Here is a 17,939-nt window from a genome sequence, read left to right as displayed (position 1 = left end):
AGGAAAAGCTAGAAATGGGAAAGACCCATTAGAGAGAGGAACTGGGAGATAAAACTTTCTAGCGCAAACATTTTGATAATAAAGTAACTTTTGATGTTTTAATAAACTGTGGGGACAAAAGTAAAACTCAATAATATATCAACATGGAGCGACTCCTGGACTTTTAAAAAGGAACAACTGAGGGTTTTCTGGCTAGCGTTTTTAGGACATGATAAGACCAAAGAAAATATCTTGTGAGCTTCTGATGAATTTGGTTCTGACTCAGAACGCGCTGCATTCTGCTGCTTCTGGAGAGCAAAGGACCGGGCCTTAGTGGCACTTAAATGGGACAGTTGGAACCAGGATATCTGTACATTACTCAACGGAAAAATCATCCACAGAGAGGAAACTGGGGAGGGAGCATCATGAAATCATTACAGTACCATTAGGTACCACGTTTACGAGTTAGTTTTGTAAGTCTTAGTCCTAAGGATTTTCAAACAGTGTCACATGCAACGTTGCCTAACAATCAAGAGGCCATCCCCGTTCTGTTACCGTGTGCATGCACTTCAGGTCTTGAATGCATGCATGTGACATACTCTTCACTCTGCATATGAAGTTGGACTTTTAAATAACAACCAGTACGTGTTCACTCCTGCTCAGTGCGCCAGTGGCGGCCCCGTGTTCTATGGATCCTCCTGTTAAGTATTTGCACTTGGTTCTGTCCTCCCCAGATCCACTGTGACGAGCCCATCTGAGACCCTGTCAGCGCAGGCTCTCTTACCAGTCCCCCAGGTCATCTTATATTCTGCTGCCAAACCCATTAAGGTACAAACTGGATTTCACTGAGTCTCCATCCAAAATCCTGCACCTGCTCTCTTACCTGCTGGATTCAAGGGTCAAACTGCCCTGCACAAGCAGGGCACATGGATTCTCCTCTCTGGCCAGACGTGTCTCTTCCTGACTCTACACATCTACCTTGCTCTATGCCCCATCCATGCTCTTCTCCTCGCCTGAGACCTCTTTCCTTCCTTAATCCTTCACCCAGATCCAAGCTCATCAGACTGTGTGACTAACCAAAGAACCTAAACGCACCCACCCAGTGGCCCTACAGAAGTAAAAAGAGGTACAGGCATGACAGAGCTTAAAGTTAACAGAAAAGTGACTCCATCAATTCTCTGTGTAAGGGAGGAATCACAGACTGCAGAGTAGGAATGAAGAGCCGACAACGCCACTTCCAGAATACACGAAATACCTCCTTGAGAAGACTGTAGTTACGGGCTGGTTACAAAGTCCTCCTGACTGAGGCAGCTTACTCATTGCACAAATCTAAATTATTGGACTAGCCAAAAAAAGCACTGAATTTAGTCTTGGAATTGTCGTGTACTGGTAACTCAGACATCCTATGTCTAGAATCAAAACGCAGCAAGAGAAAGCAATGTTTTTTCAGGCATGTTAGGAGAACAGCACACAGCCACCATACCCAGGGGTGCCGGGGGGAGAGGCCAGCAGCGGTGCAGGGACCATTTCAAACAGTAGACATCCAAGGGTTGTCCTATAGCTCTCTTAAGGTTTATACAGACTTTTTTAAAGTTCCTGTAATCAATCAGCCAATAATCAATCAAGATCCAAATTACAGCTACTCATTCAAACCCATCCAAGTCCAGGCTCAGGAGTGCTTTTAACTTAAATCCACGTGGTTTGCATCACAAAAACATTTTCATACAAGGAGAGACTCTGTTTGCCTGTATGAAAACGGTTTCTGTAGCCTGGTAACAGCTTTGCTCAGAGAGCTATGAGGTTGTTCAGAAAGGCCGCCTACCTTTGCAGTGTGTCACCCGGCGCTTCCCTTGAGCTTTCGGAGACAGACACAGAAGTGCTAGATAAAGAGATGGTGAAGTACTGCAGGGGCCCTGCCTGCCGCTCCACGAGCAGGGTGCTCACTGGCCCTCAGAGGGGCCACCTGCCGCCTGGCAGACACACCTGGACACACTGCCGGGATTCTGACAAGTACACTCAAGACCTAGTCTGCAGGCTTATGGCGCTTACATTTTCAGGGAGTAATTTCACGCTTCCTGAAAATGAAATAAAGACTAAAGCACATGCTGAGAAACACGAAATTCTGACTTTTATGTTTCATTTCTGAATTTAAGGAAAAATCTGGAAAAATTAAAATTAAATGAATTGACTATAAAACAAATAAGTCATGGGGAGATAATATACAGCATAGGAAACATAGTCAATAATATGGTGATAGCGTGGTACGGTGTCAGGTGGTTGCTGGACTTGTCATGGTGGTCAGTTCTTTGGCACAGAGCATATAATCAACAGTACAGTAATAACTCTGTATAGTGCCAGCTGGGTACTGTTGAATAACCATGATGTACTCCTGAAACTAACATAATAGTGTATGTTAGCTACATTTTAATAAAAATCTTTTAAAAATTAAATTAAATTAATTGATTTAAGTAATTTATATATTTATCAATTCTTTTGCATTTTAAACGCGCTTTTAAATAAGGTTAATATCCTAATAATAGCACCTACCTTATTATAAAATGTATTAAAAAAGGCATATGGACAGGTATATAATGAACTATTAGTTTGCAGTTTAGGAAAATCAAAGGCAGGAAAAAAAAAAAAAAAAAGCTACTTTTAGACAAAGTTATGGCTTGATGCATCAGAAACTTTCCTTTTCAGAGAAACACGTGTTGCTGACAGGAGCCTCGTTAGTAAGGAAGGAATAACAGAGGCAACAGAAGTCTTTTAACCCAGAAACCCCTACAGTATGGATGTGGGTGGCATGTCACCCTGCCTCCTCATTGAGGTATCTTAAATCAGCTTTCAAGGGGGTCAGCAATGGGTTTAGTTTTTGTGACGGTTTTAAGGGCCGTCTCTGCGTGACCTGGGCCGCGGGACGCCCAGGGACAGGCTGACAGTCAGCCCCGACACAGCACCAAAGTTGTACGCGTCAAAAGTTGGCCCCTGAAACAGCTACTTATTTGTGCTGCAGGTTCTGAGGAGGTGAGTGAGGGGCACCCGCACAAAATTAAATGAGACTTACTTACCCGCGCTGAAGACAGGCTCCTTGGGTTTGCTGTGGAGAGAAAAGAACACCCGATTTTAAAGGGAGGCTGGGGGGCTCATCTCATTCACATGAGACCCCACAGTCGTTAGCTGCAGTGCTTTGTCACACGTCCTGCAGGAATGACACACATTAGCAAGAGAAACAGAACCATGTGACTGCAAAAACAAACGAGTGTGAACAGAAATGTCCAGAATCCCGGGTTCATCATTGGAAGCAAGTAAGTGTTCAGAGAAGGAAACCATTTGGCTGGTCACGATGGGAACAGCCCTGCCTAAATGTGTGAAAGGTTTGTTTTCTGCCCCAGGCTCCTCTGACAGATGATTGACAGCACTGATTTAAAAAAAACAACACCTAGCAAATTCTTGACAGAGGGTGTTTTGGGTGAGGACTTTTGGAATCACCTCCCAGCAGGGTGGCCACTGTGAGCAAGCCGAGAGAGGGGACGGTGAAAAAGAGGCAAGAGTAAGGAATAGCAGGGGACGGGGGCATCTCATTGGAGATGTGGGGGCCCCACTGTGGGCTCTGGCCAGGCTGAGACCACCCCATGACTGCACCTGGGAACCCAAATGCCCAAAGCCTTGAAGGTCGGGCCACAGATGGACTGAGGTCGTCCCCAGAGGCAAACTTCCCACTGGACAAGCCTGCGTGAGGAGTCCCCCTGCGCAGGACAGCACAGCCTGCCCCTGACAGCCACCTGGGGGACAGATGGTCACCCCCCCCACCTGCCAGACGAGGAATCGGTTGCTCAGGCAAGAAACATGCCCGATTTAAAGCCAGTTCTTCAGCCCAAGCCTGTGAGACTCCAACGTCCATGCCGTCTTCACTGGACGACCCTACTTCCCCATTACCTCTCGCTTTAAGACACAGAACAAGACATATTGATAAATGAAACCTGCACCTAAGGGGGCCTGTAGAGGCTCATAGATATTTCGTGTGTGCATATTTTAAAAAACATACCTGAGCAGATGTAGTTCTAATATGACCTCTCTCCTTTATTTTAAACTTGAAATACAATGGGAAACACCGCCAGTAAAATTACCCTTAACCCCAGGATGTAATAAATAATATGTTAATATCCTTGATTTGCAGAGAATTTTATGCAGTCCACCGGGGAAACCTTTACTGACGCTTTAGAAGTGTCTGCACTCTCTTCAAACGTGTTTTCTGTAGTTGGGTCTGCTACAGGCTTAGTTTTCTGAACTCTATACCTTTGGTCATTGAAAACAGTGCTCTGACCACTTGACACCTCCTTTTAGTGGAAAAGCCCAAGTCTTACATCGGCCTAGAAGGCCCTAAACAACCTTTCTGACCCCTTTACATTTCCGCCCCATCTCCCTTTGCTCTCCCCTCAGTCACTGAGTCCAGCCACCCTGCCCCAGCTGTCCCTCCCACATGCCAGGAGCCCGTGTCAGGCTCTGCCCCAGCTTCCCCTCCTCCTGGACGCCAGTGCCACAGCCAACCACATGGCCCCTGCGTGGGGTCTGTGCTCAGAGCCACTCCCCGGGAGGCGTCGTCTGATGCTCCACTCTGCCAGCTCAGCCAGCCCTGCTCCCAACCTTCCCCGACCCTCCGCAAGCCCCGTCGGCTTTATTTTTCTCTGGAGCACCATTAGCCACGCCTGTCGTTTGCTTCTCCCCATTAGGAGGTGAGCGCCAGGAGGGCGGAGGTCTGGGCTTTGCTGCAGGCTGGAACGAGGTGAGGTCTGGAGCCCGTGGGACTCCTCTCAGCTCTCCCTCCTCAGACTGCAGCAGGCCCAGCGGGTCTGTGTGTGGGCAGGTGGTCCTGCCTCTCTCCACAGCCAGACACACTGCTGCCTGGAACCTGGTGTGAGGCCCAGAGCCGAGGGCGTCCCCCTCCGTCCTCCCAACAGGACCTCAGATTGCACTCTGCACCACAGCTCAGGGCCTCTCCCTGCTTTCCCCATCCTTCCTACAGGGCTGGCAGCCACAGCCTGGCACCTATGCAAGGCCCACATGTGGAGGTCTCTCTCGTTTCTCCTGCTCTGCCCTCAGACAACAGCAGGCCGTGCCTGTGCCTCAGGGGCGGTGTCTTTCTGCACTCACGTCCTGCTCTCAATCTCTGCCACCAGCTCACTGGAGGTCTGTGGAAAAGGGGTGGGTAAGTGTGTGACGATGCCCCTTGCGCCTGGAGTCCCAGGAATTCTAAACTACCCTGCAGTCCACACGCAGCCTTTCATTATAAGCTTTCAGCTGCTCTCTTCTTACTCCAGCCACGAAGGCTCCCTCTTCCCGCAGCTGTGCGGCCTGTCCCTCCTAAGATGGGCTTGTCACTTTTTGGACTTTAGTTCATCACGTTACTCTGTGACTTCGGTGGGTTTAAAATAGCTATGGTTTTGTAGATGCCCCAGCTTGTTCTCATGGTTGTGGGGTAGCGACATTTTTGTGCTTTTCTAAGTGGAAGCATAAGCCTTCCCTCCGAACTTTATACTGTGTATTATCACACTCACAGGCAGGGTAAGGACACAAGAGGAAAACCTTAAACAGAAAACTGCAAAGCATGATGACAGGAAGCCAGGTGGGCAATCAGAAGACAGGAAGCTATTTTCTCCATCTCGACTTTGATCACAGAAGTAGAAAGATGCAGAAGCCATGAACATGGAAATAAGCCACCCAGAACGTTCTTTGGAGAAGGAAAAGAGCAATTACAGATCATGTTCCTCTTAATCTGTAGAGGAATGTGGACGCCAAACATAGGGAGGCCCCGGGACTTGTGACGCTGCAGCAACGTACCACGCAGAATGAACGGTCTCCGTGAGATTAGAAAAAAGCAGCGTGTGTGTTGACGCCTGAAGATCACTGAGAGAGGTACCAGGCAGTTCTAATGTGCTCACATTTCTTTAACACTTACTCTAAACTCTGCTTCATTTTTTGGTATATTGTATGTAGAAAACATACTATTGCTATATTTCATTATTTTAGAAAGTTCAATTTTTATAGAAAAAAATACTATATTTACTTTAGAATCCATTATCCCTGCCAATGCACCATCTTTCCTGAGAGGGAAGAAGAGTAACTGGGAGAGGAAACGTCACTCATGTGTGCAAGTTTTATCAATACACACCCCTGCAACCTGACAATGAATCTTCCCGGCTGTGGAGAGAAGGGCAAACCCCCAGGACGTGTGATGATAATAATGATCCAAAATTAAGGACAGTGTGGCCTGTGGTCGCACTTAGCTAACTGGAGCCGTGCACTGGACACACGTCCTTTCCCAAACTCCCCGTCAGTGGAGTTGAGAGTGGGCCCTCAAACCCAGCACTATTTGAAACGTGCTTGGGCTGTGAATTCACTTGGCACAGGAGAGGATGGCCTCTCGAGGTGTTATGTAATTTGTCTCTGATTACCCACTGCTAGGTGTGAGCTAAATGGAAAAATTAAGTGGGTGACTTAAGACTGCGTCGACAGCCAGGGCATGGCTCTGTGTGGGCAGTGAATAGGCACTGGGACCAGATGAGATGTCACTCATCCTTCTCTGAGTATGGCGTCAATACAGATGCCCCCCCCCCCGGAGCTCAGGAGAGAAGTAAGGCCAGAGGAAAGAGCAAGGATTTCCCCTCTGGCAAGTAAACCCTCATCTCTTGGCTATTCTGACACTAGGCTGAGGCCAATATCTGCAAAATGAACAGTGTTGCAATCCGGGACGGATTTTACTGCTGTGTTTTGGCAGGAAGGAGGTTGGCTGGAAGAACGGGGCTCCCAGTCCCTTGGGCCGGTGGGTTCAGGAGACTGTCCTGAGGACTCTTACAAGCACTAAGCAGGACCCGGGGCCTCACAGAGGATGCAGGTAGCCAGGAGTCTTCATCAGACCAGTGGCTGGATCTGGAGGCAGCAGGACGAAACCAGACAGTTGGCCCAAGGAAAAGCTCCCACCCTCACACCCATGAAGCAGTCACAGCCCTCTCCGTCTCGTAGCGGCAAATCCCAGAGAATGTTCATTGTGGGCTTTGGGTGCAGGGACTATCGCATTGGGCCTGTTTTCCTCTTCATCTGCTAAAACTCCCACTTGCTACAGTGCAGACGGGGTGTTTGTAAGGAGGAGAGTCCAGCGCAGAACGAGCAGTCACTGCCGTCCTTCTCCCTGAAGGGACCTCCACGCAGCACTTTCACTTGTTACCTAATTTACCCCAAGTTCCCGAAAGAGGGCTCAGCCACTACCTGGCTGGGTAACAGGGCGCCCTGGGCAACCAGGATTAGAACAGAACTGACGGGCCAAATGCTGTGTGAGCAGACATACCTGCGCTTGAAAACGACCGGTAAGGCTCGATCAAAGAGGAGAACCTCTCAAAGTGAAACGTTCTTTCTCTGTGACTTAGCCATCTATGAAACCTTAGCTCTCAGCACGCACTTCATAACTCCTTTTGAAAAGGACTTCACGCGATGACATGAAATTCCGCTGGAAGTCAAAATATTCTACCACGGAAGTGATGCTTGTTTATATAAATTGCCCTTCAGCAGCTTTTTACTTGAAATAGGGTCATTTAGGAACCATCTATTCACAATGTTTGGAAGTCACTGGAGACTTTATTGAAAACAAAAAGTACGGCTTCGTAGACATTTCCAACCAATACTTCCAGCTCAACACGGCGGAAGGAGCACAGACAGTCGTTTCACCCCCACAAGCCTGTTTCCTTCCTTTACAAAACGGGGATAAAACCAGCGAGAAGTAGATTAACTAAGTTGTGTGAAAAAGTGCCCAATGCATGGCTATCAATTAATATTACTTCCTTCTTCCTCCTAATTTCACTGACAAGAGCCAACATGTATTTCTGGGCTCTTCGCCTAACACCTCAAAACAAGAACAACATAAAAATAACTAATAAGTGTTAACTTATTAGTTTAATATATAGTAAAAGATAAATGAACCTGGGCCCTGAAGAATGAAACAATCTCTTCAGTTAAAAAAGAAAGAAAGAAAGAAAGAAAGAAAGAAAGAAAGAAAGAAAGAAAGAAAGAAAGAAAGGAAGGAAGGAAGAAAGAAAGAAAGAAAGCCAGCCAGCCTAATTTGTCACCCAATTTCTAGTGCAAAATGTTTCAGAATCTAAAATGTAACGTTAAAATCATCCACCAATAGGTGGTGCTGTTTACATAGCTCTTAGTTTAAAATTAAATATATAATGTCCTTTTATTCATTCATTCATTCAACGAATATTTACTGAGCACCTACTGTGTGCCAGGCACTATGCAAAGTACCAGTGATACAAAGAATAGTGATACAGTTTCTTCCTCCCAAAGCTAAGTGAGGGCAAGGAGGGCAAGGGGTGTGGGCGAGGGGGGAGTGGGGAAGAAGTTACAGTTACAGATGAAGTTCATGGGCAGGTACAAAGCAACCTGAAAGGCACCTAACTCAGACCTGAGAGCTAGGGCCGGCTTCCCACAGGAAGGGGCAACCCGAGCTGGGCCTTGAAGGATAAACTGGAGTTCCTCCCAACACATGCAAGCATTCTTCCCTGCCAAATTTCCAGACACACACATGTGCCACTCAGTAGAAGGAAAACCCTCCCCTTACTAGTGCTAGATGTGTAATCCACAAAGCTATGCATTTGTGTGGGTCGTCTGTATCTGTTTTACTTTACAATAAAAAGATTTTTCTAAAAATGCTATCTTCTTACTTAGATTTACATTTCTTTGAGACTGAGTGTGATTATTTTTTCATTAGCTAATTGGTATTTGTATTTCTTTTTCAGTGAACTGCCTTTTCAAACACTTTACCCATTTTTCTACTGAACTGTTGTCTGTTTTCTCACTGGTTTGTGTTGAGTCCTTTGGAAATTAAGGAAACTGGCTTTTTCAGTTGCACGTGTCACTAATGTTTGTTGAGAGAATGAATCTTTGTGTACAAATCCTTCCACTTCTCACCGAGCTCTAAACTGTTTTCTGTACATACCATGTTTCCCCGAAAATAAGACCTACCCGGACAATCAGCTCTAATGCGTCTTTTGGAGCAAAAATTAACATAAGACCCGGTATTATATTATATTATATCCAGTCTCATATTTATAAGACCGGGTCTTATAGTAAAACAAGGCCCGGTCTTATATTAATTTTTGCTCCAAAAGACGCATTAGAGCTGATTGTCCGGCTAGGTCTTATTTTCGGGGAAACACAGTCGTAGGCGCCCAGTAAGTAGGCACTGCTGTGGAATTGAATGAGTAAGGTGATAGAAACGTCCAGAACCTCTGAGTCCTCCCTCTTCCGGGTGGGGTGAGGGCAGAAACAGGAGTTGGAAGACTATAAAATGTCCCAAAGAAGAGAGGCACTTCCAGACTGGGGAGTGGCAGGAGCAGGGGTGTGTGCACATCGGTTCCAACACTTGGGAAGAGAGAAGGTGATAAGCGCAGCTACCATTTACGCTGTGCCAACAGTAGGCAGGCTTGTGCAAGGGATTCTACGTACATGATCTTATTTAATCCTTAAAACAGCCCTGGGAGGTAGGTAGTATTTTTACTGGCACTGAGGAAACCCCAAAGAGACGAACTTGTTCACAGTCACACAACAAGAAGGGGCAGAGCTGGGATTAACACTTGCTGACGGCTGTACCACCCTGTCCTTTTAACCTTTTCTGTTATATGGATTGGGGCAAAAATATTTATTCAACAAAAGTTTACTGTACACTTACTATGTACCAGGCCTTGTTCTAGATGTTGGGCTGGTCGGATCGGACTGGAAAAATCTTGTTGGTAACCGGATGTCTGACTAAAGTACATTTAGATAAGTGGTGATCCACAACTAAAATAAATGGTGACCTAAAATAACATTGTGAGAGTATATTTACTGACACAAAGAGATAGTTATAGAGTAAAAGAAAAAGACGGTTATAAGACATATGCAGAAGAGTATAATTTATGTCAAAATGATACACTACACCCTAGAAACAAAACTAGATGGAAATGTAAGAAAATGTTAGCTGTGTGTTCTGAGCGGTGAGATTATAGGTGATAACCATTCCCTCTTTTTTGTGCATCTGGGTTTCCTAAAACACGTTACTTGTGTAATACATAAATTATCTCAAAAAAGAATAAAAATCTTGCTGGGCAAAGTGAGAGCTGGACCTCAGGGCACAAGAGAGGATGAGGAGCCAAGAGATGAAGGGCCCTGAACCCTCGGCTGAGAATTAACATTGAGATTGCAGTGACGCTAAAGTAAAAGAAGAACAAATCTGAGGGTCTCGAGGTATCACTCGAAAGACTATTCCATCAGATGCTAGAGCTTTAGAAAGGATGGAGCTCAGTATCCAGCTCAGTGGTTCTGGACCTCTTAGTTTGGCTAAAATGGTCAGTATAGGTGTTCAGGTTGTGCACTGCAAAAGGTCATCGAAGGGACCACATTCATAGGGTAGACAACTTTAATATTTTGAACTTTTTTTCATATTTGTCGACTCCAAAGATGGGAAGTTGATATGTTCGTTACAACAAGGTTTCTAGCAGATGGCTGAAACATTTCTTGTTCTAACAAAATCAGCCCATTACCAAAACTTTCTGATGGAAAGTGTCCTGCTTACAAAGTTGACAGAACTACAAAGGGTGAACCAGTTTTATAATTGAAACAGTTTATCAGTCTAATGACATCTAACATAAACTGTAGCTGTTTTTCTGTGTGAAAAACACACTTTTTTCAATTAAAAAATTCCTTATTGGATTAATATACTAGCTACATTAGTACAGGACATTCATCAGAATGTTACTGTCGATTCTCTATTTAAATTCAATAAGTACTTTATTAAGACACAAATCACTATATAATTGTTAATATTCATTTACCATCAATAATATATAAAGTAAGTATTACATTGTTATATACTGCTTTTGTTTGGTCAGTGCAAAGATTAAGTGCTATTAAAATTTTGTGGCTTGTTACCAGCAAAGTATTGTAAAATGTTAACATAAAAGTCTACAATGTCATATGAGATTGTCAAATCCAGAGGCCATTTCCAAAGAAAATGAGATACAGAAGCAAGAAGACTGAAACTATCATAAAGAATATAGTTTCTATGAAAGAAAACCTGAATCATTTTAAAATGAGTTATTATATCTGGGAAAATGTGAATGTTCAGGATCTCAAAGCCATTATTATTTTAGGGTAAACAGTAAGATGTGTATAATTTATACGGAGTGGCTTTATATTTGCTATAATTATTATTATTGAGAAATATATATATCCTGATGTGGAATTCCTTTTCTTGAGTAAAAGGAGCCTTTTTCTAATTTTCAAAAAGCATCATACGTGCTAACGACAGCTTTATACTGAGTGTGTGGCAACTGTGAGCTTTGCAGCCAATAATCTGTGACCGATACCAGTTAAACCTCGGTCGGCCGTGTGAATGACTTGCTTCTTCTACAAATCAGGCCAGATCCAAAGTGACCCCTCTAATATCATCATCCTCACTCACTTGCATCGTGATGAGCTTTCCTGAATCACACACAACCTGCAGACCAGCTTCTTCCTCTCTTCTTTTTGCTTTTGAAGATATGCCGTCTTCCAGCTGCCACAGTGCTGATAAGCAGGCTGAAGTAATTCCAGCTTTTGAGACTTTGTATGTAATATATATATATATATATATATATATATATATATATATATATATTTTTTTTTTTTTTTTTTTTTTTTTTTTTTTAAAGCCTGACTTTCAGGACCGGTACCCCCAGTGTCAAGGTATCTTGGTTCTGTGGTGTGTTTTTTTAAATTTCATCCATCTTCCCACCCACTTCCCTTTTGGCAACTATCAGCTTGTTCTCTGTATCCATGGGTCTGTTTCTGTTTTGTTTTGCTTGTTCATTTGTTTTGGTTTTTTAGATTCCACATATAAGTGAAATCATACGCTATTTGTCTTTCTCTGTCTGACTTAGTTCACTGAGCACAGACCAGCTCATTCTGATGTGACATTAATAACCATGAGAACCGTGAGGTTTACGATACTTTATTTCCACCTACCTACTTTTAGATTTTGCTGAAATCTGGGTGGAACTCACAGGACTGTGGGACTTATGTGGATGTAATTTAACGTGTGTCAGACCAGAAAAAAAAAAAATAGACAAATAACTTCAGATGTCATCTAACAGCCTCATCTTACAAATGAGGAAAACAAAGTTTGGAATTCTGGAAAGCCTCTGCTCTGCCAGGTCTCATTTCCTCACAGCTGCCACGACGGCTATCTCCATTTACTGAGTGCCATGCACTGCGCTGGCATTTTCCTACCAGCTAGCTCATTTATGAGATTTAAGGGAATTGGTATAAAATCCAGACTTCATGGAGGAAAAAACTGAGGCTCAGAGAAGTGGCAGAACTGGTTTACAAACCCAGATCTTTCTTTTACTCAAGCGCCGGTGCCCTTTCCACTATGTCTTGCTCCCTACTGTGACCAGACAAGGACAATCTTTTTACATGTAAGAAGCATCCTGGAACCATGGGCAGATACTCGTGAGTGAGGGGGAGGAGACCACACTACCGTGAGACCCCTGGATGCCATAACGTTGAAAAGGGAAATTGCATGAGGACCACTCCCTCTACTTGCCTGGACATGCTCTCCATCTTGGAGACTGGGCATGGCTCATTATGCCATAGTGACCAGCTCTGCTCTAGTGCCAGGTCATGGCTGCTCACATGGGAATGGAGAAGAAGAATGAACGAAAGGGGTCAGGCAGTGACTAAATCACCAACTTGACCTTCACTCGATTGCTTCTTAGCTGCTGTGTCTTCCTGTCTGAGTCACTGCTGCTATGACTCCTATGGGCCCCTAATGGTGCCTGTCAGTACCAGCCATTCCCGAAGGGAAGGCAGGAACTTGCCCTCTGAATAGACATAGGTGCACACAGCTCAATGGTATGCTGGCCTCAACTATTCCTGGCTTCTAATGAGACAAAGAATTTATTTTTCAATGGACATGTTCAGTTGCTTGAATTATTTTTAGAAAATGATTAGTAAACTTTCCAGTCCCTCATTGTCAAATCAAAATTTCCTACTGTGGCATTTAAAAACAAACAAACAACACTTTGTAAATACCTTTTACGGAAATATTTACCCAGCACATTTACCAAAGCCATAGGATTTAAAAGATAAAACAGATCTGGAGTTTGCACAATGCAGATTCTTTCTGGAAATTCTTAATAAAACTCAGATGTGCACAGAAGGGGCCAAGTTTTTAAGAGTTGCCAAGATCTAGGCAGCTTTCAGGTCAACTTCCAAGCTCACCCTGAATTCAGAGACGCCCACAGCCCACACTGCATCTCACACAGATGCACATGCTGTCATTGCAACCACTTGGCCTTATCTCCAAGGTATTATCACCCAATTAGCATAATCTTCTGATAAGAAGCACTAAGAGTTTAAATTAGAAGACAGAACCCATGTCAGTGGTTTCTAAGATTGTTAATTGACCGTGGACTTGACCTGTTATAGATGTGAGAAGCGCCTGCATCTTTTCTACCAAAGGTATCTTTAAACACTTTTTTTCTTTTATTGGGGAAGGGGAACAGGACTATATTGGGGAACAGTGTGTACTTCCAGGCCTTTTTTCCAAGTCAAGTTGTTGTCCTTTCGGTCTTAGTTGTGGAAGGTGCAGCTCGGCTCCAGGTCCAGTTGCCATTTTCTAGTTGCAGGGGGCGCAGCCCACCATCCCTTGCGGGAGTCAAACCGGCAACCTTGTGGTTGAGAGGACACGCTCTAACCAACTGAGCCATCTGGGAGCTCAGCGGCAGCTCAGCTCAAGGTGCCGTGTTCAATCTTAGTTGCAGGGGGCACTGCCCACCATCCCTTGTGGGACTCGAGGAGTTGAACTGGCAACCTTGTGGTTGAGAGCCCACTGGCCCATGTGGGAATCGAACCGGCAGCCTTCGGAGTTAGGAGCATGGAGCTCTAACCGCCTGAGCCACCAGGCCGGCCTGCCAAAGGTATCTTTTAGGAATAAAACTGAAAAAAGAGTTGAAGCTTCCTTTACAGGACTGAATCAGAACAGACTTACAACCTTGGAATTTTTACAGCCTGTGGGTTGGAGTTGATTACTGCTAAAGGACTGAGCCTTCTCCTTACATAAACATTTGAGGGGGAGAAAGGGTTTAGCCTGTGAAGCTGAAATTCCTTCCTAAGCTTTGCTCAATAGAGAGAATAAAATTAAAGCACAATGTTTAAAAAAACAGAATAAGGTAAATTAGGTAGATCTCATATACACAATACATTCTTAAACATAAAACGTCAAAATTTGCTTTCACTAGTAAGATGTTGCTATTAGTTTCATAGATATTTATCACAATCTATGATACACTAACCTGAAAGGAAAATTCAAAATTAGGAGTAAGTGTATTTCCTGAAACCAGAAAGAAAACGGTTCCTATTTCTGGCATTAGGGAAATATTAAAAACAGTTTAGATGAATCAATAAAATTACAACTTTCCACCCACTCTGTCTGCTGACAAACTTAAACAGTCCACTAACACGAACTCTAAAATGGCAGCGGAGAATACCAGAAATATGAAGTGCTCCGTATGGAAAGTCAGAACAGCTTCCCAATTCGACGTGGCTGGTACTAAACAAATTCTCGAGAACTACTTCTGTCTGCGTAAGAGCACTGGGAGTCCAAGTTACCATTTTCTACCTGGACAACACCGGTGTGAGCTGCGACTACAGCTGCCCCCCCCAATGGCTGCTAGATTAGCGCCCCCAGTGACCTCGGGACAGGCCCACGTGCCCACAAGAGCTCCCAGCCTGTGTGCATATTACTGATCTTCTGATTTGTCTCTGGGGAAAAGAGGGAACAAAGTATCCGAGCAGCAGGGCCAGCGGATAAGATGTCCCTTACCTTTCGCTGTTCTTCTTGCCACTAGAAGAACTGCTGGTCGACCCCGTGCGATTCCGGTTGCCTTTGGAATCCCCATAGCTTTCCCTTCGACCTCCAGGAGACACGCGTTCAGAAGAGCTGGTCCTCTTGATGGTACTGAAAGCGACATGTAAATGACAATGAAACCCTCAACGGAGTGCTTTCATTTTATTGCTGAGTGTAAAAACACATACACAAAATGCCCTATTTCTGTATAGATATTTAAAAGACAGATTGGTTCTACAGCCTAAGTACAGAGATCAAAAAGGTCACTTGGCCAATAATCCCTCTGCTCACTGCCTTTGTGACTGTGGCAGTTCAGAGTCATAGAGGAAACTGAAAGGGAAGGCCCCCAGTAGCACCAGTGAGAGCTCCAGGGGCTGAGGGAAGTGACCCTGCCCTTGAAGCTTCAGGACAGACCAGTGGCCGTGGTCCTCAACCAGAGGACCTTGCCCGCCCCAGGATATCTGGCAATGCCTGGAGACATTTTGGGTTGTCATAACTGGGGCGAGAGGGCTGCTCCTGGCATCCAGTGCGCAGAGGCCAGGGACGCTGCTCAAGTCCCCACAGTGCCTGGGATGACCCCCACCCCACCCCCCAGAGAACGGCCGGCCTCAAATGTCAGCAGCGCTGAACTGAAGAACTCTGGTCTAAAGAAGGCCACAGATAGGTAATGACAGAAACACTTCACGCTATGGAAGATGCTGTGTTTGGTGGTGGTGCCCATGTAAGCGCTTAACTTCCTTTTGTGAAACTGGAGGGCCAGAGCAGCTAGAAGCCCGGGAGGGGTGTCAGGGAGACTCCCTGGAGACTGAATTTCTGGGAGAGAGAAAACGAGTGGCTTGGATGTGTTGTGAGTACACAGTGGGGAAGTGTCCGCCCCGGGAAAGGGGCGTCCTATGCAGAGGTAATGCTCAGGCGTGGGGTAGGTCAGAGCCCGGGCAGCGGTACACTGACGGCTCTGCTCTTGGAGACGTGACTACATTACAGGTATCCAGGCCGAGCTTTAAAATCCTCGTCATGAGGGTGTACATTTCTTGAGATCTTGCCTCATTCATCATTCTGCTACACTTTGCAGAGCCTGCTATAGGAGCTTGAGAAATGTTTATGAAATGAAAGGATAAAATAAATGAGCAAGTAAATGGGAATGCCATGCTTTGACCTGGTCACAGGAAGAGACATGAGGTGCTTTAATTTGGCACCTGCTTTGGAAGAAAGACAGGAGGGGGGAAGACAGCCGTGCCGGTCCAGGGCTGGCGCTGTGGGCGGAGCACTGACTTGGGTGGGTCTAGATGTACAGGGCGGTGTGGGTGGGTGCAACCTGTGCGGTGGCAGCTGGGGACAGGAGCTGTCCAGGTGGCAGTTGCTGAACCACAGACATGGAGGGAATTGCCATGTGAGGAAGGAGACAGGAACGAGACCAGGGTAACAGTAAATGTTTACGAAACTGCCACGGGGGCCTGACGGAACAGAGTGAGACCCAGAGAGACTGGGGAAGGAAGAAACGGGAGCGTGGTGGGCAGAGACAAGAGAAAATGCGGCAGGACTGGCTAGGGGCTGGGTGCACAGGGAGGGGAGAAGGAGACCCCCATTAAGGAGTCTCGGGTGGCTTCAGTGTGCACAGCTCCAGGGGAGGGTGGGCGATGGAACCAAATTTCCATCAGGAATCCATGGGAGCCCAGGCACTTGAGACAGCAAGACCCACTGCCCCGGGGCTGACTTGCAGCGCCCTTGTTTCGCTCATAATTCAGTAACACAAGGTGTGACGTGTTGCCCTGGGGAGGCTCCCGCTGCCTCCTGGGGCCGCCTTCTCAGCAGCCATCCACTCTCTGCTTTTCATTCTCATTTCCTGCTAGTCTTGTCCTTCCATCAGGCCTACGTTCAGTCCTTCTTCCTTTGTAAGTTCCAATCCTCCAGTAAATAATCTGTTAGCCTGTTTTGAAAAAACCGCACGGTGTGTCGGCCTTTGAAAACCCACTCACCCTCTGAGTGAGCAAATACAAATAAAACGACCATAAATGTCAGGGTCTGAATACACTTTCTGCCCAGCCCTGTTTTTGGTAACTGAGGAAGCTTTGAATTTACAGCACCAGAATCTTCCAGCTGGGATCTGCATGGGCGTGCCTTCGAGGACAAAACGGGAATTTTTAGAACACTCAATTTGGGGACAAGAAAATTATAGGTCTTAGGGGAGCATTACATTTTTGAAATTTGGGATGGAAGTCTAAAAATTATGGAAACCTTTGTGCTTCAAGCTCAAGATCTTCCAATGACGAAAATCACCAAACTAATTTAACTTAGTGGGTCATTCTCTGCCAAGTATCTAGTACGAGGCGCTCAGGCACACAGCGCCAGCAGCTGGCAGCCACGGGAGAGTGGCTCTCCAGGGCTTTGTGGGAGTTCATGGCAAGGTCATGGCAATCTAAAGACTTGTATAAAACACGCTTAAAGAGCTGAAGAACCATGACCATTAGTCAGTGATAGCAAATATTAACCAACTTTCTGGTAACTAACAGTCAACCTGGTAGCTGTAAGAGGTAATAGGCGATATTAATGATGGAAACCTCAGCGGCAGCCATCACTTAATGTATATTAACAACTCTGCATTTTACACACGTCACTTAATTTAAGCCTCACAAAACCCATTGCCACAGTATCATTACCTCATTTTACAAAGGAGGAAACAAAGTCAGGCATAAAGCAACTCGGTGGAGGTTACTTCACCTGTCTCTGTGTCTACTGAGACTCCTAGTTAAGACCACCTGCAATTTATGAAACCCTGAAGCACAGTTTTGAGGGCCTATTAAACATCTAAAAATCCAACAAATGCCAATAATTAATACAGTTACATCACCTGAGACTTGATAAACGGGAGGCATTGCATAAGATCTCTAAGCTACTGTGTTAAAAGGCAGGTGAAGTTACCGGGCAAGCAGCTAGGGTTACCGAGTAATTCTAAGTACCCCTCACCTGGACGTTGATCTAGTCAGTTTGCCTGCATTGAGAAGACTCACAGACGTGTTTAATCTACGTATAAGAGGCACAG

The 17,939-nt window shown here is 45.4% G+C and overlaps 1 protein-coding gene across 9 annotated transcripts in view; it reads right to left on the bottom strand.

Annotated features, from left to right (window-relative positions):
- EML1 (EMAP like 1) overlaps nucleotides 1-17,939 on the bottom strand; it is a 160,945-nt gene that overhangs the window by 29,782 nt on the left and 113,224 nt on the right. For 2 of the 9 annotated variants that reach the window (XM_019751589.3, XM_074326939.2), the window contains exons 4-7: nucleotides 17,864-17,920; nucleotides 14,876-15,010; nucleotides 3,048-3,076; nucleotides 1,802-1,858 (exon numbers count right to left, since the gene is read on the bottom strand). In XM_019751589.3, the coding sequence (XP_019607148.2) occupies nucleotides 1,802-1,858; nucleotides 3,048-3,076; nucleotides 14,876-15,010; nucleotides 17,864-17,920 (278 nt within the window). The remainder of the gene's footprint in view (nucleotides 1-1,801; nucleotides 1,859-3,047; nucleotides 3,077-14,875; nucleotides 15,011-17,863; nucleotides 17,921-17,939) is intronic. The other 7 variants (XM_019751591.3, XM_074326941.2, XM_019751592.3 and 4 more) reach the window with 4 other exon arrangements.

The sequence above is a fragment of the Rhinolophus sinicus genome, chromosome 3 (assembly GCF_057876585.1).
Source record: "Rhinolophus sinicus isolate RSI-liver-muscle chromosome 3, RSI-T2T, whole genome shotgun sequence".
Taxonomy (NCBI): domain Eukaryota; kingdom Metazoa; phylum Chordata; class Mammalia; order Chiroptera; family Rhinolophidae; genus Rhinolophus; species Rhinolophus sinicus.
This window is presented reverse-complemented; position numbering and strand designations above follow the sequence as displayed.